At 38.9% G+C, this 27,913-nt stretch overlaps 1 protein-coding gene across 1 annotated transcript; it reads left to right on the plus strand.

Moving 5' to 3' along the window:
- Nucleotides 1–9,010: 9,010 nt before the first annotated feature.
- LOC104913924 (ubiquitin carboxyl-terminal hydrolase 32-like) lies at nucleotides 9,011–27,913 on the plus strand. Its single transcript, XM_031556492.1, has 9 exons — nucleotides 9,011–9,086; nucleotides 9,659–9,786; nucleotides 13,621–13,726; nucleotides 13,994–14,112; nucleotides 16,968–17,127; nucleotides 25,129–25,260; nucleotides 25,641–25,748; nucleotides 26,368–26,483; nucleotides 26,872–27,913. The coding sequence occupies exons 1-9, from the start codon at nucleotides 9,011–9,013 to the stop codon at nucleotides 26,998–27,000; spliced, it is 1,074 nt and encodes a 357-aa protein (XP_031412352.1). The 3' UTR covers nucleotides 27,001–27,913.

A 27,913-nucleotide genomic window follows, 5' to 3' on the forward strand; every position in this document is an offset into this window, starting at 1 on the left:
GTAGGTGGCCAGCAGCGCCCAGCTATGTGCTCGTAACAGAAAGACTCGAACAACACGTGGGACTTGGTGTGCGAGGAGACTACTTTGCAGCATGTGATGTTCATTTTGAGCTGCTCCAGGTCAGCGTTGGCTGGTGGCTGGGTTGTGTGAGGGACACGTGGTGGGATGGGAAGTGTGACCAGGTCATGTAACATGAGTCTGCAGGCTCTTCTTCATGCAGATCTTTAGTACTGCGTTTTGCAATCTATTCTTGGATAATATTCATAACAAAAACAGCCGTATTCCTTACTTAGGCTCCTCTACAGGAAAGAAAGTTTTGGAGGTTAATTCTAAATAAGGTTTTCAATTTTTAAGTACTTTTAAAACAAGTTACTTAATTTGTTATTGCTTGAAGTAGTTGTTTTTTGTTTAAGTTATAGTTAATCTAGATTACTGTGAATATCCTTGTGATATTTGCAGTATTGAAGAACTACAGAAAGCATCTTTAACATTTAATTTTCATATGAAAAGGTTATTTACATAATGAGACAATGAAGCCTTTGGGCGAAGATGAATGTAGAAGAAAAAATCCATTAATGTAGATTCTGCCTCTGAGTTTGAAAGGATCTGATTCACAAAACTTTGAATACTATATTATTGCTAGCACTTACTGGAAGGAAAATACCCTGCTTTCCTGAAGGGTGGCAAAATCCTGATGCACACTCTGTTTTGTGATGTCTGAAGGGACATCTCGCTTTTGTTAGTGATGACTGTTTCTGCATAGATCTGGTCTTTTCAGCTGAGCTGTTTAACAATCATTACTTTTTACATGATGAATCTTAGCACCTTGGAGAAGTGGCTTTATCACTCGCCTGTGCTTACAGCTGAGCGTGGTTGGTGAAGGCCTCATAGGTAAGGATGGGCTTGGAAAGAGTGCCCACCTTTTGACTGTAGTTTTATTAAAGTGCTGGGAAAGCTATTCTGCATTTCTGATTCTTAATAGGTCTTCACTTGGAACAAAATATGTCTGTATATAGTTTCTGTTGTGTTTCAACCAAATCTGTTTACAACTGATGCAAGTCACAATCGGTCACAATAAGCTTTTGTGCAGGCAGTTAGGTCGCTCATCCCAGTGACAACTAAACCAGAAATCCTTCATTGTTTTAGTCTAATCCTGGTGGGAAGCTGAGTTCTGTGAGGCAGAGATGTGTGCTTGTAAGTTAAATAATCTAGTAGTTTTTAAAAATGACTTCCTTTGAAGAAGTCAACTAACATTTGTAACAAGGCCTTCATTTGCCTTTGAGGCAAAACGAGATAAGCCTGACAAAGGTTTGGACAATTTATAATCAAAGCAGTTTATTTCCCTCTGTATGCTTTATTTAATGTAAAAGCGGCTCATGCACTAAATTTGTTCCCTCCCTGAATCACCGCTTGTCTCTTTTCTGCTCTGTGATTTCCTCTGCTGCAGTGATTGGCTCTTGCAGGTAGGTGACAGGCATGTGGAGGACAGGCCATGGTCTGTAGGGTTTTTTAATCCTCCTCCTTTGTGGCTGTCAGAGTGCAGAGCAAACCTCCCCTGCCACGTGGAAGCTTGCAGATGAGGCCGGCAGCCAGGTGTGCTTACTACAGCCAGGTGTGCTTACTGCATGCTGTCTGGGGACAAACCAGTCAGCTCTTCTGGAGTGCTGCTTGTGAGCTGAGCAGGTGAAGTATTCACCTGTGCATTAAGGAGGAATGTGCTTCAAACCATTCTGGGTTCCTGGGAAAGGACGCTGTGGAAGCTAAGTACCTGCTGCAGGGGGAATGTGGGGCCATGCTTTCTGGTGTCTTATATAACATTTATTTTGGTGGTGATTTTTCTGTGTTCAAAACCTTTGAAGCTGTTTCACTTGGAGCCGTAGGTAATTGCTGGCTTCTTGGAACTATACAAGGGTAAAAAGAACCATGTAACTTGACTCCAAATCAGTTTCAATATAAAACTTTAACCTTTCTTTAAATTGTAAATAAATAACTTCAATGGCTTTGCAACATCAGATCTTAGATTGCAAGGAAAGGGGAAGAAAAATTATTATGTGCTTTGCAGCCTTAGAGAAAGAACATTGAAAAGGAAGACTTGCTGCTTCAGGAATAATGTTGCAATTGTTTAGAGTCTGAATTGGGTCCAGGAGCTCTGAGAGGTAAATCCACTGGGCCAAAATAGGATGTGCTTCATTCTACATAGAGATACATTTCTCTAACTTTAAAAATAACACCCATTACAGCCAACCCCCTTCTCATTCTTCCTCACATAAGCTATGTTTGGTATTCACATTGAACTGGAATTATTTTCATTCTAAGTGGTGTTTGTTATCATCCATTCATACCATACAGGTATTTAGTACAGAACACACGTTTGTATTTCCTTTGCATTTTGTGTTGATATTCCTTATGTAAATGCACAGTGCTGATGGTATTCCTCAGGTTTTGTCCTGTTGCAGGCTTTTATGTCCTGTCCAGTCATCAACTGAAAGACTTGAATAGGTATTGTCACAGCAGGACTCTGCAAATGATTGTAAGACTGATTTAATTGAATTTTGGCAATTATTTTAAGTGAGCACTGTTAATTTGTTAGTTTGGGAAATTGTTACTTTGAAGATCTGAGACCTCAAATGGAAAAAAATTGGAAGTTTGAGCAGAACAGGAAGTGCTGTGTGCAGTAAGTCTGGGTGGAAAGAACTGAGATTGGTGAATTAACAACTAGAACTTCAGTTTTACAGATTTAAATTTCTTCTATAAATGAACTCGAATATGGCATCATGAATCTATTTTGGGCTGAAGGAGTACTTCCTTTCAGACCGTGTTTCTAGTAGTTAAACGTCCAGAAACAAGAGCTTCTCTGCACTGGAAATTTCCTACTCTTGTGAAGAAAAATTTTACTGCATTTTATCTGATGTTGTGATACAGTTAAATACTAGATTTCAGCTCAGAAATTAGGGAGGTGAATTTGCACTTCATACAGCTGAAGCAGCGTTGCTTTAAGAAAAATGATTGCTGGCAGTGAGTGTCAATAGAATTACCTGCTCTGCGTTCCATCGGGGTGTTCATGAAGGGTGTCATCAGAGGAAAAGTAAAACAAATACTTTATGGTCCCCCATTCTAAAACATTGCAGCTAATGACATGTTCCTTCTGTTCCTAAAGAATTATAATCAATCTTTTTGCCACTGACAAATTTCCTCTCCCTTTTTTTTTTTTTTTGTTACCTGCAGCTCTATTGTCTCCTCATGGTCTTGGTAAAAGAATGGCTGTTTAAGTGTCTTGTAATAATTAATCTTATTCCCTAAATAATGAGTAAAAATTGCTCCATTCAGATGTCTCAGTAAAGACTGAGCTATCTTAGCACACTGCTTGGCAGTCACAATACGCAACAGGAATTTAAGGATTACTGCAACATAATTTTGGTATTTAAAGAAAAAAAAAGTTATTCAATCTTTTTTCTTTTTTTTCTCCTTCATACCTATTCTTTGGCTCTCGGTGGCTCATCCAAGGGATAAGCTTTTCTTGGTTCTATTAGGCCTAACCACAGAGCATATCAAAGGTATGACTTCTTGTGTGTGGAGAGCAGAAGATTTAGTTATTACAATAGGATTTGCCAATTTTCTGTAACGTGAATACTTAGCATTTATGTGACACTTTTAATCTTCAAAGAGCTTACTTCTCACAGTTACCATCCTCAAAAAGAATGCCATTAAGTATTATTAGCCTGTTTTATCCATCTGTAAAGTATCTCTATCAGGGCACACACTGTCACGTTGCTATTTGGATTATGTTTGCTTGAAGCAAAGCTAATCAGCACAGGTTCTGTGACAGCCCTCCCCATAAGGCTGTGTGGATGGGAATTGCTACATAATAGCCCCAGCAGTGAAATAATCCTCCCACCATCTGAGCAGTGAAATCTTACTGGCTATATTTTATATCCTCAAGAATTAAAGGAGCCTGGTTTTATGTGCTCTCCAGTCCTGCCCTGTAAGCTGCGGAAGAAAGCTGAAAGAACCTGAAAATTCAGAAATCTCTGCAGGTCATTAAAAGAACTCTTACCATATGTACTCTTGCAAATTTAAATGCAATAGATTGCAGTCTTAAAGACAAAGTAATTACCATTATCAATTAGAGAAGTGGTAAACTTCTTCTCAGCAGGTGCCCAAAGCTGTTGCCAGCCCCGATTCACCATGGGATGGCACTGCCCTGGCCGTGGCCCTTTCCAGGCATCCCTTGCTTCTTTCCAGCTCCGTGTGTTCTGGAGGAGTTCTCACTGCTCTTAGAGAGGAGAATGCCCAGAGCCACACAGCTGCTGTGGGAGCAGCGCAGGAAGGGGAGGAAGGCACAGGTATGCACCTGAAGCAGTGTTTAACACCAAACAACCCAGGGTTGGGGGAGCCCTCAAAGGGGCAGCCCTGCATGGGGCACCCACTGCCCTGGGGCAAAGCCATCACTCCTTGCTCTACTCTGGGTTTTTTTCCAAACGTTTTCCTTGCACATTTTTACCTCGTTGAAGATTTTTAATAATTGCTTTGGTTCTTGACAACTTCATAACCGCAGCCATTGAGTCACAATAAGGACTAATGAAAAAAGTAATAAAATTTCCATGTATAACTAGGATGAAGGTTCCTGAGGGAAATATTGAGCAAGTGATTACAGAGAAGATAATTGTCTGGTTAGAGAATTATATGCCCTGTGAATTTGATATTGAACCTGTAGAATTGTCACTTAAAAATCAAAATATTAGAGCTATTAAAATCAGAGGTGGTAGTCAGAACTTGAGGTAGGTGAGTTTTGCTTGCTTTCCGAAGAATAATCGAGTCTGTTATTTTAAAACTCAGTTTTGATTATTTTTAGTAAAGGATGAATGCTGATGGCTGCAAATTATTGCTTGCCTTGTGCACTTGAGATCTGCAGGGCAGGTTTTTTTATAGCAAGCCGTCTTTTATTCAGTAGTGACTGGAATAAGTAGTTGGAATTCTGATTTCTTTTTTCTTAATTATTTTATCTCCTGTTTGTTGAGTATTGCGGACATCTTGATGCTTAAGAATTCTGGGGGAAAAGCACCATCCCTGATAGCTATTTTGTAAGCTACCTCACTCGGTGAGCTGAGTGTATTTCTCCTTCCTCTCAGCAGAGCTTTCTTTTTATTTAAATGAAATATTTCAGGCTTTTGATACATTAAGATCTTGTCCAGTGTTGGTGCTGTTACTGCTGCTTACAGCAATGCAAGTGATGCTATGTGTGCTGCTTTGGGGCTGGTGGTGTAAGTAGAAGTCACCAACTCACCGAGTTGCTTTCAGCAGTCATTGCTGCCCCAATAGGATGGCAGTGAAGACAGCAGGTAGGATGTAGGTTCTGTGGTTTGTTACAGGGGCTTTTAATTGGCTCTCAGTTCATAGCAGCCATGGCAGACTAGCTCCTCCTACTCTCTGTTGCACTGCTGGGATTCTGTCCTTTTCACAGATTAAAGCAGCTCCTTTGTACAGTGCTTTTACAGAGCATTTTAGATCATTTATCAAACATCTGTCTGATGGAGACTAGAATTTAGATTCATTTTAGTGTTGAGACAATTAAGACAGGGAGAGGTTAAGTGTCTTTTGCCTGAATGTCTCAGGCAGTCTTAAAAAGCTGAATGCTGTGCTTTTATTCTTCTCTCTTGCTACAACAGCCAATTTTTCATGCTTTAGAAGGCTGCATTTCGTATCTCGTTCTGCATCATCACAGCATTTTATATTATTTTGCTTGGATCTTGAAGATCAGGAGAAGAGGCATTGCAAAGGAAGGCATTTGTGTCTGATCTTGACTTTCCTAATAAATGTGAAACAGAAATTTAAAGTGCGTATACTGTGCTCACTCTTTGCACATGTTGTAGGCGGGGTATATAATAATTATGCTATATAAGCTATAATAAAACCATTAAGCCTGACTAACCACTTCTTTTAACCTTTACATAAGCTTCCATCAAAATTAATACCCATTTCTTATAATGCTTAACATTCATGTGTGATCTATTGCATCTTAAGCAGCAGTGCTTGCTCCCAGACTTTGGTGTTACTTTTCATTGCACCTGTAAGTCTTTAAACTTTGCGAGGGTGGTGGTGAGCAGCGTGAGAATGTGCGAGCTGGGAGGTGAGTTGGAGAGGGCATTGCAAGAGGTGCAAGCTGGTTGTTGGTGCTGAGCAGAGACTGTGGTGCATGGTGGTTGTTTCCTTCTTGACCTCAAGTGTTCTTGGTGGTGTATCTTTTTTCTTTTTTCTTTCTTTTTTTTTTTTGTAATTTGTAGAATTTGGGCTGATTTTAGTTGTCTTCATTGCTTTTTGTGCTATTAAAGTAATTTGTAAGAGCCTTTAGGGACTGATGAATCTAACCTAGGAAAATGTGGTAGGGCAGGCACTTCTGCTAGTGAGGAATTGACCTCAACTTAACCATATTTTCTAGCTCTGCTTCCAGGCTAGGCAAAGAACCAGCAAGGAGCTTTAAGTCTAGGGCTGGGCGCTTAGGCATGCGTAGTTTGAATTGTGGGTAGAGCTTTATTCTGAAAGGAAAGCTCTGAGATGAGAACTGGCTGATAGGCACCTAGAGTGAAAGCAGCAGAGAGAGAAAGGGTGGCTTCCAGCACGGAGCTGTGTAATGATGTGGTTGGTTTTGGAAGGTGCCATATAACCCTTGAGCTGGGCTGCTGTTAGTTAAAAAAAATAATACTAGGATCGTAAATCCATATAAACAGCATTAAGTTTAAATAACATTATTAAACTAAAAATAACCTTGGCAATTGGGTGAGCGGGAGGTTTGTTACAATTACTGTAAGTTGCTGTGACATTTTTAGCTGAGGTTGCGTGGTTTCATTTATACTTTATTAAACAAACTGGAGCTCCAGTATTCCCTGGAGGGATGGATGCTGCACTAATCTTCTGTTAAACTGTCTGCAGTGTTGTTGGAAGGCATCCAGCCAAGGTGGTGCTCTGGAGGTTTGTGCTGTCTACTAAGGTTGCCTGGACAGAAAGGCACAGCCTGTGACCTTTCCTTTGGTGGAAAAGACATCTTGTTTCAGGGATGTGATGTGGCAGCAGGCTGACTCAGATACAGTTGTAAGAATTAGAATTCAATATGTAACTATTGAAACTTGCTTTTATTATTTGGAATTGGATCCTTACAATAAGAAGGTGGCTTCCGTAGTCTTGAGATGTGTAGAAGCAGGCACGTGGTTCCAGTTAATGGCTGCACAGCTTTCTCTGCTGTGAGATTGAGGTTCTGCCACCTGTTACTGGTAGGAATGACAAGATGTGTTGCTGTGTTGACTATCATAAGCTTATTTTGGGAAGTCTTAGGTGTGCTGTTTTTCACAGGTTGTGAATGCAGCAGCAGTGTCTGCAAGCACAGCATCTGTGCATGTGTAGGGAAAGCAGTGTGGGGTGGGCTTTGTAGGTGTTGTAGAGACAAAAAAAGATCTCCAGTAAATCCAGGGAAGTGCTGTTCAAGGCTGCTGTTTGGAAGCTGAGTGCAGTGTTTGACATTGACCTCTTAATAATATCTATGTTGCATAAAGAACACCTCTGACCTCAGTTGGACTGCCTGTTCAGCGTAGGATTTGTGCAACTGACAAACAGTTGCTTGTGGGCGTGTGGGTGTGCTCATTTTTATCGTTGTAATAAATGTCTTGCTTCTGGGAGTATTTGCTAATTTAGGACTTATTTCTTCTCATCACGCTCTACGTCTTTGTCAAATAGTTATAAGTTTTTTGTTGGAATTCTGTATTCAAATATTTTATGTCTTCCAGACTTAAACACTGATAATATCTTTTTCTTCTCTACTCATTTCAGTAGTACTTTCATGTGCTTTCATCTAAATGTATAATGAATTTATTTTTGTGAAGCTTTGCAGATGATTTGAGGCGGCCTGCTTCAGTCACTTCAGTGTGTCCTGGGGAAGGAAGGGAAATGATTATCTTTTCTGTAATTCCATGCCCTGTTTTGTACTTTCTGTATGCAAACAATAACATTGTCATCTCTAGTGCTAGTAATTTACATTTGAGGCATGACATGGACTGGCAGTATCATCTTATCAGCTACTTAACGTCATACTGACAGTTCTTTGTGAAGGTGTGAGCAGTGCTGGTTGGCTTCTCCCTGCCCATCCCTACCCAGAATGGGCATCCCTTGCAGGACTCTGGGCACTGCTGTCTCAGGACAGTGCATTTCAACACCGTATGTGCTGGGTAGCAGTGGAATCTCAACATTCTTTTCCCTTGTAATTGGTCTACGCTTATTAAAATAAGACACAATGATAATAATTTGAGTATGTCTCTAGCCAAATTCTTATTTATTGGTAGCACCAGTGCTGTGTGGATCACACTTCAGGTATATTTCTGAGATCCCTGGATTCTTTTTCTGGTTTAAAAAAAAAAAAAAGTCCCCAGAATCTATAATAACATTTGAAAAGAAACTTGACCCAATTTTTGCTCTTAGGCACAGCTGTAAAGTCACCAGGCTACTTCAGTGCTGATGAGGTTTGAAATTCAGAGGGAACATTTTGACATGATTTATTTTTCAAGGAATGATTTTTTTTTGGATGAATTAATTGAAATGTAGAAGCAATAAAGAGTGCTGGATAAGTTCTGAAGTGTTCTGTTTTATTTTGGCTGACAAAAACCTTGACAAGCTTTTGGCCATTTGGAATTGCTCCATCTGACTGGTGATAGCAAGGAAAGGAAAATGTCTTCCTGTAAATACAGTGAAATAGCTGTCATGTACAGCATCAGTTCCTTGGTGCCTGGATGCTAAATAGCTCTTTCTGCAGTACGTGGGAACTTGCTTGGGATCCAGAACACTGTGATGCTCTGCAGCTTGATTTTGACAAAGTACTTGTTCTGTTCATTGAGGTACTTTACGAGAGTACTTGATGCTGGTGGGACTGTAGCAGTGCTGTGCTTTGTGCAGAGCTTCTTAACCGTATTGTTAGAAGATTGCCTCACACTTGTGAAATAGGAAGGCAGGGCTGCTTTTGAGAATAGTCATGTGCAAGTATATAGCGGATCTCTTCAAACTCCTCATGTGTAAAGCTTCCGAAAAGTTTGAACAGATTTCAGCTGGTAATCGGGTTTTGAGTATGTGGGATAACCTGAGGTGAAGAGTTACTTTTAGTCCAAACTAGCTTTGCTGTTAAATTCATGTTTTGCTCCACTGTCTTATAAGCCAGTAAGTAATGACCATTTTTTTTCCTACAGAAAAGTAGGCTGGTTGTGAGATGGGGTTGTTTGAAGTGTGCTGCTGGAGCTGCTCTCAATTATACTCACTGCTGTTGGTTTACAGATCATCTCTCTGGCTTGTGTGCAACATAAAATCAATTATAATACTACTTAATTTTCCTTTTGTATGAGAATAATGGTACTTAATTTACAACAAACTTGTAATACGTTATTGTAGTCAACGAAAATTTAGACAGCAAACTGATTGTAATTATTGTTAACTTTCAGTTCTCTCTAAGGTTAGAATATTGGATCTCATCATCTACCACTGCCTGGGTAAAATTATGCATTTAATTTCTTCAGATCTTTTTACTTTATGGTAAACATAATGTGTATAGGTTCTTGGTAGTCCTTAAGCTGTTACATTTCCATGATATTGCTGACCAAATCTTTTTTTCTCCTCTGACTCAATACAGTTACAGACATAGAGCTAAAGCGACTGAAAGATGCTTTTAAGAGAACTTGTGGACTCTCGTATTATATGACCCAACAGTGCTTCATCAGGGAAGTTCTTGGTGATGGAGTCCCTCCAAAAGTTGCTGAGGTAATCTGCAAACTTCTCTGGGGAGGTGTGTGGTTGATAATGTATACCCATAGATGTGCGTACACAAATATGCCTATAGAAATATGCAACCAAATTTAATTTCTTTCCATTTTTCATGCAGTACCAGTGTGTGTTCTGTATCTGATGATAATGTAGGAATTATGGCCCTTTTTATGCTCTGAGTGGATTTCTTATTTGTTTGTTTTTCCTGGCTCTAAAGTAGCTATATTAAGACTTAAACTATGGTATTCAGCAGAGCTGTGCGTTTTCTTTTAAAGTAATAGCTCCAATGTAATATAAAGGTAAATTACTTACATATGCAGTGTAGCCTTGGAGGCATCTTTTGAAATCGGAATGATTAGAAGTAGAAAGAGTGGAATTCAAATCTCTGCCATAACACTGGGTCCAAATAGAGCACAAATTTAGTTCTAATAATTTATCCCCTCAAGCATTTGCAAGTGCATTAAACTTTGGTAATAGCAGATGATGATCTGAGCATCCTATGGGAGTTTAATGTGTTTGGGTAGCACTGTGTATCTCAGCAGAATGAAATTGCAAGTTATATGTTACGTCTCTGATAGAATGAGATCCTTCTATATTGTGAACCTCATTTAAACTTGCCTTCAGACATCTTTTGGTAGTCTTGAGTGCGTAGCAATGGAAGTGACAGCATGATAGGTGGACAAGGGGAGCATCTCCCAAAGGTATCATGCAGAACTGTTTGGACATAAGTGTTTTCAGGGAATCTGTCTGGTAATAACCTGAATTATGTCAGGTAATAACTTTGGTATGGAAGTGAATGAGATTTTGGAACTTCCTACTACCTTGTTGCTCAGTGTTTCTGTGGAGGTGGGCTGGAACACCCACTGCAACTGCTAGTCTGCTTCCTATTGCTGCAAAGACAGCAGTGGTAGGTTTTTCTGTACCTTGTTGTATGAATGGGAGTTAAGTAGTTAATAGTAGCTGGTCTGTGTTAGGTGTTTCCTTTGCTTCTGTTTGCTGGTACGGTGCTATGTGGCTTAGCCAGACCTACCCAGCAGCCTTGGCAAGCCCATGGCTGGTTTTGTTTGGTTACTCCCAGTTCTGGCTGAATTTTTGACGTGGAAACCACACCTGAGATGGTATGAGCTAGCAACTCATTCATGTGGATCTGGTATTTAGCTGTTTTCTTCCACTCTTTGCTTGTGCTGCAAGATTGAGGACTCTGGCTGCAGCAGTCACTGCTGTCACTAGAGGGGAAGGATTTGGGGTCCTGCAACTTTCTGCTCCATTTAAGCTGTGGACTTCTTGAAGAATTCCAGCTCTTCCAGGTTGAAGTACTCAAGGAAACACATCTAACTTACTGTTGTGAATAGATGTTTCTGACACTCATCTTTGAACTTCAGTTCATTTTTTTGAGAACTGAAAGGAGACATAAGCCAGCCTCTTCAGATATGGAAGTCGTTAAACATACTGTGTGCTTGAGGGAATTTTCAGCTACAGGTTTGAAGCCTCAGTGCAGTCTTTTTGCACGTATTTATGGCAGTTAGTATGTTTCTGTTGTTGCTCAGAAAGGGTCACATTACCGCTATGGTGATTCTTAAGTACTTTCTCATGAAATTTAATGTAAGTGATTAAACTTCTGAGAGTTGAATTTTCTTATATTAATGACAAACAGCAATCAGCTGATAATCTCAAAAGTCATCTTCTGAACAATGCAGGAAGATTTTACTTTTTCTGAAGTCTTTTTCCAGAGTAAAGAAAAACTTGTATCAAAATTCGTTAGATTTTACTTTGCTGGTGTAAAAAAGATAAGTCTTGGTGAGAGACTTAACTGATATAGTGGCTTACAGTGAGTGTAAAAAAATGTTGGCACCTGTCATGTCTTGGATAAAATGTTTCCTGGCATGTAGACCTGAGTGAATGAGATAGTAACATTGGTCTTGTTTTGGGAGACATGACGCTCACGTTTTGCAAAGGGATTTCAGTCTGTTAAGAATTGATTTTTCTCCTTAATACACTTGGTTGCAGTGGGCTGTAGGGCTCCTTTGAAAGACACGACTGATAATAGATTGCACTCTGACACAGAATGTCCTGCACAGTTATGGTAGGGTATAGATGTTCTCTCATGGTATTTGAAATGTGATTTGTGTAGTTATTTCATAGCAGTTTCATGGTCAGCTTAATTCTAGCTGCTTATTCTTGCCTAGAGGTCAACTGCTTTGAGTGAAGTGGATTAGTGAAACCTGATAACAAAAATGGTTATTTCAAATCCAAATTTGTTCCCTAATTTCATTCATAGTCCTGCTACATGAATGCTTGCTTTGGAATAGATAGAGAAAGTGGGGTGTGGGACTTGTTGGGCAGGCAAAGGTGCTGGGTTAAACCAGTGATAAAGCTGCGGTGTTGAGAGACAGAAGAGGGAAAGTACTTAAAACACACATGCACACAAAAATTCTAATCATATTTAAATGCAGTTGGTAATTTATTTATGACTTAAGATGATTCCTGTATTTTTTTGTGCAATAGATGTAGTATTTATAGTGATGCAGTCAGTGGGTGCATCCAGTAGCTTTATCATCTCAGTTCTGTTTGTGAGAGGTCCTCAACCTGTGGGTTTTGTTCAGTGATTTTCAGATGATTCTCTCTGCTCTGTTGGTGATTCACAGAGTAGTGGCTCTGTTTACAATAACATGGAAGCCCCACTGACCTCTGAACTCTGCTATTGCTATTTGGCTAAGTTGTCATACAAAGAATGTGCTTTTATGGGAGAAGAATGGGAAAAGGTACATAACTTCACATGCATGTCCTGTTTGTAACAGTGTTCATTTGCACTGTAATGCAAAACGGACACTATTTAACATGTACATAATACTTTTGTTTATAAAAGTCGAGCTCAATTTCTTTATTTTGCCCTCTCTCTCTCTCTCTCTTTTTTTTTTTTTTTCTCCCTAAATATAACTTCTTTAAACTAAAGGTCAGCACATAAATCTGCTATCCAAGCTGTGATCAGTGACAAATCACTTTGTTCTGCCCTTTCACAGTAATAGTTCCCTTTGGCTGCACTTAATGCTTTCTCTTTATGGTTAGATGCCCTGTGTAATACTTATAAGAAAATCATACTAAAAAAAAACAGAAGTGCTGAAATAATTCTTCTATCTAAGAATAATGTATAAGTTCTGACTGCATTATTTTCTTATGGCTGAAGTAGGTATCTCTCTTGTGATACTAATGAGGTACTGGTGCTGTGGGAATGTATTTTGGGATTTAAAGGAGGAGTGCAAGTTAGAAAAGCAGTACAACAACAGGTGTAAATCCCACTGTTAGCAGAATAGTGTACTAACTTGGAGTGGGCATTGTAGCAACAGGGGCAGTGCACAAACAGTTAAAAGCCTGGTTGTTTTTTCCCTGTCACATCTTTACGAATCAGATTTTTAATGGTTTACTGAAAGCACATCTCCACTGATTGGGTAACGAAGCTCTTGTTGCTCCAACAACCTCTTGGACTCTCTTCCAGATCGGGGTATGATAACCTCAGAGCTACCACCTTCATTACCTTGATAAAGAAGAGTAGAGAAATAGCATAGGTGAATGAATCCTTCTTTGCAGGATTGCAGCTTTTTAAAAAACACTTCTGTTCAGGAAAAATGTGTCTTTCACTAATTGAAAGACCCTCAAAAGACAACTTTATAACTGGAATATCGACAAAGGTGTTTCAGAATTAATATTAAAAGTGTTTAGCTGGCTGTGAGGTGATTAACTGGAAAAAAAACATGCAAAGTAGAGCCCTGCTATAACTTCTTGCTTTCCATTCTCTCTTATCTTTGTGGTTTAACTTCTGCTTTATTCTCCTAGGTTATCTACTGTTCATTTGGAGGCATATCCAAAGGGCTGCACTTCAATAACTTGATAGTTGGATTAGTTCTACTCACTAGAGGCAAAGAGGAGGAGAAAACAAAATGTAAGTAATGTAACTTAAAAACAAACAAAAAAACAACAGGATAGTGTGTATAGAATATGCTTTTTTACTTTGTATTAATGGGCAATGATAAAAGAAAAAGGAAATATTTCTCAATCTAAACCTTATTGAGTTGTATTGGAATTGAATCAATGCAAGTTTTCAGTGCTTTAGTTGTTGCATTGCTTTTGGAGCTCTTAGCCAGTTCTAAACCTGGTATTTGAAAAGTATAGCTACAGTAGTTGCTTAAACACTTCTCTTCTTCCTCAGACATTTTCAGTCTCTTTTCTAATGAATCTGGGAGTTATGTGGTTCGTGATGAGATGGAAAAGATGCTGCATGTTGTTGATGGGAAAGTCCCAGAGTCTCTCAAGAAATGTTTCTCTGAGGTATTTAATACAAGTTTTATCTCATTGCATGAAAAAATTGACTATTGCATTGTGCAGTTTTTCTGCCATATACATGCTAGTACCTTGTTTAGAGAAATTAAGTTCTTTATCTTGTAATACACACTTACTGATGTAAGTTGCAACTTGGTGTGTACACGCAAGAGTTCACCATCCTGCTTTGCTTACTATGCTGCTTTGAAAGATACTGTTTCCCAAGAATAATCGTGGTATCAAGTGAATTTAAGTATGAATATCACTAGTATAATTTTATTTATCAATTTGTCATTCTGTTGCAGTTGGGAAAGAAAGCTAGAACACAGATCTATGAGGAGAAAGAAAATCTGCTCCTTTGATTTTAAAAAGAAAGAAAAAGCCTACTAGAAGTTGTTGCTTTAAAAATAACAGCTTTAGAATAGTCCTTGTGTCTCACTGTGCCTACCAGGAGCTACAACATTTATTTGTGTATTAGGTTCTTTGAGAAATGTAATTTTCATGAAGCTTTCTGAAGTCACTATCTTAAACAGGCTACTTATGTTGACTTGTGGATATTCACAGCTACTTCTTTCTCACTAGTCACCCCAAAGAATGCCAGGTTTGTTTGATTTGTTTGTTTCTTTTGGTATTGGAGGACTACAAACCAGTAAAATCTAGTTGTCGTTCTACATTCTACTGAAAAGCTAGATGAGGAGCTTAAATTGTGGATTTCAGATTACTTTATTACCTTACATTGTATGGTGCACTGTATTTATGGTAACTTTGGTGTGCTGTGAAGCTTGTGACCAGCACTGGCTGGGCAAACTTGTTTAATCTGGCATGGTATCATGTTGGCTTTGTGGGCAGTGATTACATTCTTCGTTCTTGACTGGAATCATCAATCATATGTATGCTGCAGTCCAGTTTTTGGAGCTGACCCATTTCAATGTTTCCTATATTTAATTTCCCATCAATATGGTATGATGAATTATACCCTAAAAGTTAATTGCTTACTGTCCAAGAAATCTAGAAATACTTTATTAATATCTTGCAGGCAGAGAAATATCAATCTGCTTTGATACCATTTTCCTGTTCAAGAAAATGCTCCATATTGATTATCTTTTAAAAGAAAAATAGTGTAATGACCCACTCAGCAGGATTTACTGACCTGTTAATCATACTAGGTCTTTGCTGGGGAATGAGAAAGTTTAATGTTCCTGTTGTGGGCCTTCCTTCCTGCCGTATGGCAGATGAGTTTATATTTTCCAGGGTGATGTTTATAGGTGCTCTTATTCTTTCCTTCAGAGTTATTGTATGTGCTCATCTAGAAGGAGGAACTCTGAAATTTATCTCTCTTCCTCATTCCTGTTTCTAAAATAAAGGAAACAAATGCAGTGATATCTGTGTTGCTCTGGTTGCTTGAGTTCCACCACGGCTCATCTGTAAAACTTAAGTGGTTCAAGTGGTTTTTCTGCCAAAACTTTCCTGTCCTTTGTCCTTCTTGTTGCTCCAATCAATTAGAATGATGCGAGAGCGTTATGAAACATAACCTAGCTCCTCTTCCATTTGCAGAAAGCTGTAGGGAAAAAGTAGCAGGAAAGCAGAGTGGAAAAGGTACTGAGAAAATGATGATGTGTCTGATCCAAACTTCTGGATAATGATTCAAAGGAGATAGAGAAGGCAATTTGGTCTGCATGTATTTATAGGAGGAAAGCGTAACACTAACGTAGAAAGAAGAGGCAGAGAAGATCAGTGTCTGGAATCTGAAATAATCCATTACAACTAGAATACAAAGCAAATGATGTAGCAGCAATGGTGATTAACCATTTTCTGCGGTTGGCAGTTGCCGTTAGTCCATGGCCAAATGCAAGTTGTTGTGTTCCCCAGAAATGTAATTCAGTGAAGTTTAATGGTCTGTGATATTAGGGAAGTTTAACCAGTCAATGGCTTCACATGCTTTTTAGTTTACAGACTCTTGTTTATTTCCCATAGTCATTAGGACCTCTAGATAATGTGTTTGTATGCTGATAGTAAGCTTGATTTTATTTTCAGTATTTCTACGTTGCCTACAAAACTAAGCTGTGATTTCACGGCCACATCTTGAACACCGTCAGCTAAACGTTTTAAACAACCTCCTGTGCATTTAAGTTGTGTGGATCCATGGCTTTCATGCACTCCTGAACAGCCAATTCTGTAAGATGTCCAGCAAGAGAAACTTGAGTTAGGAGATGCTGTGAATGTCACATTTGCATGCATGCTATGAAGTAGTTTTTGGACAACAGAAGCATAAATTTTGAATGCTTCTGCAGTGATTCTTCATGCTGTTAGTTATTCACAAATCTAAACTTTCTGTGTTAGGTGTTTGCATACTTACATAAATATAAAAGAGTGTTTATGATTTTTTTTTAGCATCAGCTATTCAGCACAAAAGAGCTTTTATCTGTCATAATAAGCTCAAATTCGTAAAAATAACTGCTGCTTCTGTGAGTTGTAAGAAACTATTTTTTTGTCTAATTCCTATAAACTGAGGTGCAGAGTAAATGACTTTCCTAAGGCCACGCTGAGTAGGAGGCTGAAATGCAGGGAGAGCTGAGGAGTCTCATTTCCTTCTCTGTGCTGTATTTCAGAATGAAATGGAAAAGCAGGCATGGCTCCAAAAATAATCTTATTGCTTATTTTTATAGGAAGTTATTGTTCTTACAGCTAGATGGTTTCTGTTTAATCACAGAATGGCCCGGGTTGGAAGGGACCTCAAGGTTTCGTGAATCTCCAACCCCCCTGCCACATGCAGGGCCACCAACCTCCCCATTTAATACTAGACCAGGTGAACCAATTAATGAGAAAGGAGAGAAAAACAGTGGTGTTTTCTTATTTTCTAATAGGGTGAAAAGGTAAACTATGAGAAGTTCAGGATTTGGCTGTTGCACAACAAAGATGCTTTCACGTTTTCCCGTTGGCTGCTGTCTGGAGGTGTGTATGTGACACTCACTGATGATAGTGACACTCCTACCTTCTATCAAACCCTGGCTGGAGTCACACACTGTAAGTAAAAGATGGTTATTTTGCACGCTTCTTAAAACTATTTCAGAGATCAAAAACTGTGGTCTTGCTGCAGTTGTTCATTAAATCTTACTACTCTAATTAGTTCTGTTCAGCATACAGAGCTTGTCTGTGCCAACTTGTTCTTTGGTTTTTGTGCTGTGATACATAAAACGTTGTTATGGAAAAGGATACCTTGGGTCATTATTTCTAAGGGAGAACAGCATTTAATAACAGCATTTCCTATGGAAGGTGGTGATTACAAGGTTGATTAAAAAAAAAACTAATTTCTTCACAGAATGGCCAGGGTTGGAAGGGACCTCAAGGATCATGAATCTCCAACCCCCCCGCCACATGCAGTGCCATCAACCTCCACATTTAATACCAGACCAGGCTGCCCAGGGCCCCATCCAATCTAAGTATTGATTCCTAAATATATCAGTCTAAAGAGACTTGACATTAATACAGATGTGGTATTTGCTCTTCCAGATATGGTGTCATGAAACTGTTGAGACAGTTTTGATGATAATGTCTGCTTCAAAAATAAATAATTACCTCCTAATCTGTTTTCTACAGTAAATTAAGAAATATTCCTGATGTATGATGTAGTCAGGGAACTAAATTAAGTAAAGAGTAGCCTCCTCAGGATCTGCAGGTAGGAATGATCTCCAGAGAGCAAATGCTTCCTTATGTCTACATCTTGATGTAAAAGGAGGAGCAGCTGTTTTTGTAGATGAAATGTAAAAACAAAAGGCTGGCAGGTCAGATGGCATGCATAACGTAAGCACACAGCACAGTAGTATTGGGGACTTGATATCCCTTAGGAAAAAGGTGTTTGCTATTGAGATATCAGTGGTTTGAACAATCTCCATGTGCTTCAGGTGGAGCAAGCAATCAGATTTCTTCAGGTGGAGCCTGGCATTTTATCTCTTTAGTAGTTGAATTATTTGTATAAAATTACATTTAGTTTTATCTTTTGCTTTTAAGTGTGAGCATTACAATTGTGTTTTGACCATCTAAAATGAAAGTACATAATAAAACCAGAATTTATAGGTAGGTAACTTATTTGCAAGAGAGATTGCAGTAGACATGGAGGCTTCAGGAAACCACTCCAAAGCCCTATAGGACAGAAGGGAATAATAACAAAAAAACCCTTTCTGAATTGTGTAGGTTCTGTGGGTGCTTAGCGTTTTTTTTATCTGGGAGATGTGCAGGCATGGCTGCTCCTTTATGCGTTCTGGTTTGTGTGGCTTCGTGATCTGTTGGAGAAGCGACTTCATCTTTAAAGCCTTGTGAAAAATACAGAATTTCATGTCTCTACTGGGTGTTCCAACACTAACTGTATATTCTAGTGGGGAAAAAAAGACCCAAACCCTTGCATTCAGGGGAAAACAAAGCAACAAAGTGTTGCTGCATATGAGATCAGGCTACTGAGAAATTCAGTGTATTGAAGCAGCCGGCAGTACTGTGTTTCTTCACCAACAGCTTACTTGGAGAAGCTCTTGGGTGCTCATAATGAAGATGGAAGTGAACAAGAAATTAGGTTTTCCTTTGTCAGGATTAAAAAGCTGAAATAAAAATAAATATTTGTCAGTGTTTGAAACAATTGTTGAATCTTCAGGTATACAGTGAATCTAGGATCAAGGTTTTCATTCTGTTCAGGTGAATAGCACAGCTTACACTTAGCACTGAATCAGTAAAACGTTTCAAACTGTGAGGTGTCTGCAGGTTCAGTATACTTGACCTCGACTGGAAAGCTCACGTTACAGGATGTGTTTGGACTGCTAGATAAAATTAAATTTCTTGTAGTTCTGTTATCTTACAACAAATGTTGTTAACAGAAAAACCGGTGTGTTTGTGCTGTGTTAAGGTGGCTGCAGCTTGGTATCATTCGGAAGACAGATGTGGGAAACTGACTGCAGTTGGAGATAGTAAGGAGACAAACTGGTGAACTGCCCAGCCCTCCCAAAGCCTGAACAAATGCTTTTCATTGTGTCCAATGGTTTCCCTTGAGACTTGAGGCAGTATAGGAATCTCACAACAGATGCAAAAGTAAGGATAATCTGAGTGCTTGTGCACTTAAAAGTAATTGCACTGAATGAGATACGGACACCTGGGGCCTTGCTCTTTTTTTTTTTTAAAGTTCAGTATCTATAGTGTAGTTAAGTCAGTCTGGAGAACAAGAAAGTAATCTTAACTTAGCTGAACGGATAGAGCATAGGAGTTCCTTTTGTCTGAAGTCAGGTTTGTTTGTAATTCTTGTGATGGGGATAATAGTTGTCCTTTGGGAGAAAAAGGAACAGAAAGAATGTTGACTAAACTCAGACAGATGCTGTTAGCAGAACGTATGAGAGAGTGCAAGTTGGGAATTTCTGCTCTCAGCTGAAAACTCATTAATGAAACTCTCTGGTGTGGTGTCAGTGTATCCCCACTGCTGGGGCTGTGCTCGGGCCCCAGCTCTGCGTGTTCTGTTAAAAACTGATGGGATGTGAAAAATCAGAACAATAAAATAGGGAACATTAACATTGATTTAGAAATCGACAGTGAGCATTGTACTGCAAGGCACCAGTGACTCCATTTACATTTGTTTAATGAGCCAGGCTCCCAGGGAAACAAAGGAATTCTAATTTTTCAGTTGTAAATAACATTTGTTTTGGAATGCAGATGACTTCAATTATTTTTCTCAACACATAATTGGAAATTAAACTTCAAAGATACAGGAAGTTACACACACTTGCTGCTTTTAATCAAATTTGTTCCATTTCGCTTAAATCAAAAATATGAGTCATTTTGTTTAAAAGTTACCAAAATAACTTAGTTTTCTTGGACCATTGTTCTCCACAAATGGTGTAGTGGCTATGAGTCTCCCTTCTGTGCAAACAGTGACAAAAACAGGCAAACCTTTTGGATTGTCTCAGTTTTTTGGTGTGATTGCATACTTCTTGGTTTTGTTTAGTTGATCATCATATTGAATAGCATTGTAGTGGTACTTGTAAATCAGAGACAGTCCTGTCAGGAACTGCTGCTAACTTTGAACCAGCTGTTGTTCTGGTGCCCTGGCAAGTGCCCATCCTAAATACACAGTGGAGCTCTCTGTTGCTCATTTTAGCAGCTGGATGCAGAGGAACAGGGGCATCTGGAAAGGTGAGGTATTATGGACTGGGAGGGCATAATTCTTCTGATGCAGCGTAGGTGGTGTTGCCTTTTTGCAGCTGTGTCAGTTTGGTGTATCCCACTGCCCTGTGCTGGTCCTGTGTATTCAGGTTTTCTGTCCTTTTCTATGAGGAGAATAGTCCCACTTACAGAGGTAGCACAGTGATAGGCTATGTAATTTGTCCTTCTCTGTCATCCTGTTCTTGTGTCACTCACTTTTACTGACATCCTAATACTCTTCTGAGGGAACCATCTTCTGCTGTCAGGAAAATTGATCAAAACTCTTTGCTTTTCTGACAGCTCTCAGAGATTCAGCGTGACAGTGTTTAATCAGTGTAATGACTATATTCTAGAACATAGTTATTGCTGATTTAATACAATGAGAGAAGTCCTGGATAGCTGGATGGCATGATTGCAAAGCAGGAGTGAGTTTTTGAAACTTAAGTTGAAACTGAGTGCTGTGGAAGTAACCTCTTCTGTCGGAGAAGTTCATGATGCAACACAGGTCTGTGCAGCACAGTGGGCAACTGCTTCACATGGGCTGCTGGGATGTGCTTTTCTACTTCTTCAGTTGTGGTACCCACCCTTGAAACACCATCTCTTAATGATGCACAGAAGGCCCCTGTGTAAGATGGTTATGAAAATTCAGGTTTTATTAAAGGTGTTTTTAGGATACATTCTGTTCTCTCCTGTTGTTTTTTTTTTTGAGTGTGTGACTGTGTGCTTCGAGGCGAGGTGTCACGCTTTATGCCTCTGCAGTGCGTGTTCAAATCCTTAAGGCAGTGATACACGCTGTGTTCTGCTAGGTGAGTGTCTGGTTGGTAGGCTCTGATGCACTGTAATGTCTTGGCTGAAGTTGTAGTGTTCCCTTCTTTGTGTGTCCTTTAATAAAAAAAAATAGTAATTAAAGAAGCAAAGGGAGGGGGAGAGGACAGGGGAAAAAGGTATTCCAGCAGAGCAGGCCAATAAGAAAAAGCCTCAGTGTCACTTAAGCTGCATCTTGCACTTTGTTATCCTCTTAGTTCCCAGGTTATTTTATGTCCTGCAAAGCAGCTCTCTGTGCCCCAGGTCCCAGGATCTTCCATACGTTAATTTGAAAGTGGTGAGCAGCCACGTTCACAGGAGTGCTGCCGTGTTCACCGTTCTGCCTTGGGTCTGGCCCGGGTGGGTGGCGATGAGCAGCGCTGTGCCTGGGGGCTGGGCTTTGCCTGCAGGCTGTCATGGTGAGCGGAGAAGCGAGCCGAGTTTCAGGTAAAATGTTGAGAATATGGTATGCTTCTGCTGCTGTGAGCCAGACAGGATTGTGCCAGTAGGTAGGTAAAAATTAAATCATTCATAAAATATATTCAGATGGGTCTTTCATTCTGATGCTGTTTAAAAACCAAACAACAACAACAACAAAACTGTAATGAAACCTTAAATTTTTTTTCCTAAGAATATTATTCATGGCATTGCTACCTGTGTAATATTTAGGGAGTACGTTTCATGGAAATGGAATTAAAATGAAGAGTGCTTTCTTTCTTTTCTTTTTAGTATTTATTGCTGACGTTGCAGCCTATCAGTCACCATGCAGTGGCTGGTTTTAAATTGGCTTGTTTTCAGTAGGTGTGCAGTTCTTCCTGAAAAGCATTAGTTTACCTCTTCTTCCTTTGCTGTATGAGGCTCCAGTTAGACCTGTGCTGGCCCTTGTCTCATCCCTCTGGTCGTGCTTGTCTGACACTGAGTCTCAGAGCTGAACTAGAAAGCCCCATTCTTGATCCTACAGATCTGGAAGTTTTCCATGTTTTAATAGAGAAATGGCAAGAGGGAAATGAAATATCACCATCCCATGGTTGCTTATGCTTAAATTTCACAGGTGCCTAACGTGTGTTACCTTGAATAATTACGTATCTTTAATTGACAAAAATGAGTATTTGCCTAAAAAGCTATTCTGTTCTTATGTTTTGGAATATATTATATTTAGAAGATTAAATAATGTAAGTAACGTTTACATTTTGACCCACTAAATGAAAGTCTACTTTCACCTCCTGATTTGGTTTGTACAGGCATTAGAAACAGAAATTTATGCTTTGAGAAGTTAAAATACTTAATGCAAAGCCAATTGCAAGGAAGATGGCATTTTTTCATACGCATCAGTATAAGTACATAAACATTAGGATGGTAAGTAATTCTTACCACGCTTCATTTAAACTTCAGTATCAAACATGATTGTATGTATGTATCCTAAGTGCACAGGACTCCTCATTAGGTGTAATGAGGAATGTATGGTGTATGGTGCATTACGTATGCTGGGATTAATTTGTGACATTATGTGCAAAAAAAACCACTGAAGAAATTACCTGACAGCTGGCTTCTGCTCTTCAGGCTTAAATATTTACATGTGCTATAATCCAGTAAGTCTCTATTTTATGCAAGTGAGGTAGGCCTACAATTCCTTGTTACCCTGAGATAAAAATATTGTTACATTTTTACTTCTAGTCTCAGTCTGAGTCATGTAGGTCTATTCAGCACAAAGAATGCTTCTTTGTCCCCTGTCAGTCTCACTTTCTAAAATGTTTGGCTCTTTGGTTTAAAGCTCTTTCCTGTATCCTATCACTGTTCCCCCCAGTAGTCCCTCCTGGCTGTCCTGCCCCTTCAGGTTCTGCCCTTGTTTGGTGCCTAGCAGTTCAGAGAATCTTCTTGTATTTTTCTATCTCATAAAGTTGCTTTCACTTTTCATTGGTTATTTTAATTTTTGGTTATTTCTGTTCTTGCAACTCCACAAATATGCCTTTTTGCACTGCTGCAGAATGCTGATACTGCAGCTCTTATATGACTCCATGCAGGCTCTTTCAGTGTGGTAGCATACTGATCCCTGTGGAGGCAGTGAGATTGAGGGAAAGTGTATTTTATCTGGCAGACTCTTTCTCACCTGTACTGCCCAGAGTGAGACAGGAGTGTCACTGAGCCATCACAGCACTGCCGTTTCATGGCACACACCAGCTGCCTGCCTCTTGGCTGTTGCATTTAGGCCCATGGAACTGCCTGCATCTGTGGCACTGTCTTAAGCATCTGTGATGTTTCGATATGCGATTTTCAAAGAAGTAACTGTCCTGTTACTCCTTGAATTCTAGTGGAATCATATTCCTTTATATGTGTAGATTAGTGTTTCCATATGTATTCCAACACAATCAAGAACCAGCAGATGACAGTCCAGATAAGGGAACTGATCCAGCTGGGAAAGAGGAGGAGAGAAGAAATAAATCAGTTTTTTCTGCAGGATCAGTTCTCTTATCTCACTTACCATGTAAATGCACAGTAGCTGATAGTGGTGCAAGTGAGGATGCTGCAGTGTGTGCCTGGCACTAAGTGCATGGTAAGTTGGAGTTACATGAGAAATACACGACCCTCAAGCTGCAGCTTTTGTGTGGATGTACTGCACATCAGCTCTCATCTGTTTTGTGCCTGTGCTGAATGTGCATTGGAGGAGGGCTTATTTTCACTGAAGTTGCTTTTCTAGTTGCTGCGTAAAAGCACAGGGAGATCCAAACCTTTCCTGCTCCTTGAGCTTGACTTCAGATGTTAATTTTTCATTAACAATTTCCAGACTTTGTTCTGGATGTATGCTTTGTGTTGCATAATGCCCCCTGCCTGTTGGGTAGCTGCAGTTAGATCATGCTTGTGTTACCTAAGCTAGTATTTGGAATAAATTACTTCTATAAATGACATGAATAGGAAAAATCAATACAATTTTAACTTGACATGTGACTTTTTTGGTCTTTTCTTAAGCTTTACAGGATTATTATTGTTTCTGTAGACTAAACCAGGCCAAATAGCTCAAGTTAAACCTATTAGAAAGCTGGCATGGATTTAAAGGCTCAGAACCATCTGGGAATGGGATCACACGTAGTGGTTCTTAATATAGACAGCTTTGTCATTACATATCTATTAGAGAACCAATTAATTTGCACTGACCTGAAGCAGTGCTGTGACACACTTGCATATGTAAAAAGGCTAAAAGTATTGTTGTGCAGAAATTAAAAAATATATATATTTATATAAAAATGATATTAATTTGAAGGGTAAAACTACAGCTGATCTGTGAAACTTAAAGAAATTAGCCTTTGTGTGTGTTCTGAAAGAAAACTAAACTTATCCCTATTTCTGTTCACCTTTGCCTAATGCCTTTTTACTCAGTCTCTTTCCTTTTCCCTTTCTTTAATCAGATTGTGAGTTCCTTGGTATAAAGTCACTTTGGGGTTTATGTAATCCCTCTGCAATGTTGACCAGATTTCTAGGTGCATCTATGATAAAAACAGCAGAGTAAAATAAGTTTGGAAATGATGCTGGAGTAGTGTGTGAATTTCACATCGAAATTCAACCTTACTTCTCTATAAGTAGGCCCAAACTTTCATATAGGGATTTTTCAAGGGCACCAAGGGATTTTTTTTTTAAGAGTTCTGGTTGCTTTTTTTTTTGTGTGCTGCTTTACATCCATTTTAGAGAATGTAAATATTGGCTAGTTTTGAAAGATGGCATTGTCATATATCCTGCGTGTTCAATTCATTGAGAACATGTGAAAATGAAGAGATTGCTGGAGCCTTTTGTAGTGTCATTTCTGTACTTCTAAACACTCATCACTCGCTGACGTCACGTTCCTTGACATTGAATAGCTAAAATTATTCTCTAGGTAAACCAGGTAATAACAGAACTTTATAGCTTGTATCTTTATTATTTATACGCATGAATCAAACAGAAAAAAAATTGCACCATTCTCTTTGTGACAAAATAGTGCTGTAATCATACTTAGTGCCCAGTTCTAACATGGTCCAGATGTTGCTAGATCTCCTTTTCTTTGTGTTGCTTATACAGTGGAAGAATCTGACATCATTGATCTTGAGAAACGGTACTGGCTGCTAAAAGCTCAATCAAGAACTGGACGCTTTGATTTAGAAACATTTGCTCCCTTGGTTTCCCCTCCTATTCATCCATCTCTGAGTGAAGGTATGGAACTGCGACAGAACACGTGAGGAAGCAGTGTGCTGTGCTGTTGGGGCCCTGATGGCCTCCTGACATACAGATTTTAGGGCTTCAGAAATGGGTTTGTGGTTTTGCTGTTTTCTTAATATTTTAAGCTTAAGTTCAGTTCACTGACTTGTGAGCGTTGGAAATAAGAAACAATGCCTGAGAATCTGCATTGCTTGTGAAACGTAGAATGACAAAGGGAAGCAGTACTTCTGGCTGTTGTGTTCTTTAATACACTTATTAAAAATCAGTTAAAATTACAAGTGTTTGTCCTTGCTGTGTGAACTGTTACAATTCACATAGATGCTGTTGTCAACTGTTTCAGTCAGGTGCTGTAACAGATGCTTTGTTGTTTGCAGGTTTGTTTAATGCCTTTGATGAAAACCGAGACAATCACATAGATTTTAAAGAAATTTCCTGTGGGCTCTCAGCATGTTGCAGGGGACCCCTGGCAGAAAGGCAGAAGTGTAAGTATGCAAAGTATTAACTATTAATTTTTAGAGAACTTCTTCAGTTTGAGCGAGTATGCTTAGTTGTTTTCACCTTCTTAGAAATTCGTTCTACTTGAATGTCTTCAGAAGTTAAAAAATAAAATGAAGTTTTAAGTAGGAAGACTTCCCTTTTTAAAGCATGGTGAAACTGAGTTCTTTGTACCTCCATAGCTAATACTTTGGAAGTTATGTTGGAGTGTTCTGTAGCTAGTGTGTGTTGTCCTGTCTGCTGTCAGCTTTCAGCTGGCTTCTTCCCTGCAGGGTGGTTGTTTTGCTTTGGGAGAACCTTCCTTCCATACTTCTCCAAAGCCATATTGCTGGAACTTAAAAGCATTTACTGGGAATTTCTGTATGCACATATGTTCCCTGCTAAGTCACATCAGAAAACACAGCACAAAATTGCAGGAATCCAGATTACAGTTTATTAAACACAGCTGCTCCATTTCCTCACTACCCATGCATCCTGCCTCATCAGAACTGTCAGCACTAAGTCATGTTCTTGTGACTCTGAAGACTTGCATTCTGCAAGGGAAAAAAAAAAATGTTGTTGAGTGGTTCTAATGCACAAAAGTTATTTCCTTTTTTTTCCCCCCAGTTTGCTTCAAGGTTTTTGACATTGATCGGGATGGTGTGCTGTCTCGCACAGAACTTAAAGAAATGATGGTTGCGCTTTTAGAGGTCTGGAAAGATAACCGTACTGATAAAATACCTGTAAGTTATACGTATGTATTTTCTTGCTCACTTGCTTCTGTTTCCTAAAATCATCTTTTAAAAGCAGGAGTAATATTCCTCTTTCAGATGACAATCTTGTTTGATCATAGTGTTAGTGAAATGAAACAACTCTTAAACTGTCTTAACTGAGAACTATTGATAATATAACTTTGCCCTGCTGTAAACCAGAGTACCACCGTGACTGTAATGTATGCTGTTTCATATAAAGGAACCTCAGGTACAAAAGTACAATTGTCTGGAAGCACTCAGTTGTGAACTACATAGTGATATCGTCAGCGTTCTGATAGTTGCATTTTTATTCTGAACACATACTGCTCCAGAGTGCTTTGAGAATTTGAATCTCTTTTCTAATTCTTTTGTGTGCAAGGAGTTGGACATGGATTTATCTGAAATTGTAGAAGATATTTTGAATATGCATGACAACACAAAGGTAGGAATTTGCTATTTTCCTGTCATTTCTATAACAGTATCTTCAATTTATGCATTTATAAATTAATAAATGAAATAATTGTGTGCTTTCCTTAAAGCAGAGGTGTCAATAAAAGAATCTTACGTGAAATGTCAGTTTTCCATTAACTTTTCCACATTGTTCTGTTGCAAAGTAATGTTTGAATTTATAAGTCATTATATACAAAACTCAACCAAAAATGCATAACCAAATAAAGTTAATTTGAAGCATACACTGTTTATAAGGCTTTATTAGGTGTAATTAATACCACTTTTAAATCTGATGGCTTACTTCTTGTGAAGAATGCTGTTTGTTTCTTTCATGTTAAAATGATCTGGAGAAGGAAGAGTAGTGCAGTGGTGAATTTCATCTTTTATGCTCAGTAAAAAGATAGGTTATTCTCCTGTACTGGAACAGAACTGCACTGATTCAAAAGTAACTCTGGTGTTATTACAAGATTTTTTTGGCAAGTGACATCATATGCAATCAGTGAATACAAACAGCACAGAATTACTGTTGGAAAGCTAAGTGTCTGTGAAACCATGGAGGCCACTGTCATGACAGAACAACAAATCTTAATAGTTTGTATTGTGCTTTGTAGTTAATTGTGAGTAAATCTTTAATTATGTTCTTGCTTTTTGCAATGGGCACCATTATCTGCAAACAATATTGTGATAGTTGTTTCCATTGTTTCACTCTTTGCTTCGCTAATTATAAGAGGAAGTGCAAATTGTGAATAATGTAAGAAAGGCTCTAAAGAATTCTTAGTTACTTGTTTGAATAGTTCTCTTGACTGCTTGTACTTCTACAAAGTGGTAGGCAAATATTTTGTTAGAGTTCAGTTACTGCTAGGGCAATAGGAAATAAGGCTTCAGTGAGCTCCTTCTTCTCATGCTTTGAGGCTTTTGTTTGGTCTTTTAATGGAGGGTTTATAATAGCAACCTCATCTCCATAGAGAGTA

This window comes from Meleagris gallopavo, chromosome 21 (genome assembly GCF_000146605.3).
Source record: "Meleagris gallopavo isolate NT-WF06-2002-E0010 breed Aviagen turkey brand Nicholas breeding stock chromosome 21, Turkey_5.1, whole genome shotgun sequence".
In the NCBI taxonomy this organism is placed as follows: Eukaryota; Metazoa; Chordata; class Aves; order Galliformes; family Phasianidae; genus Meleagris; species Meleagris gallopavo.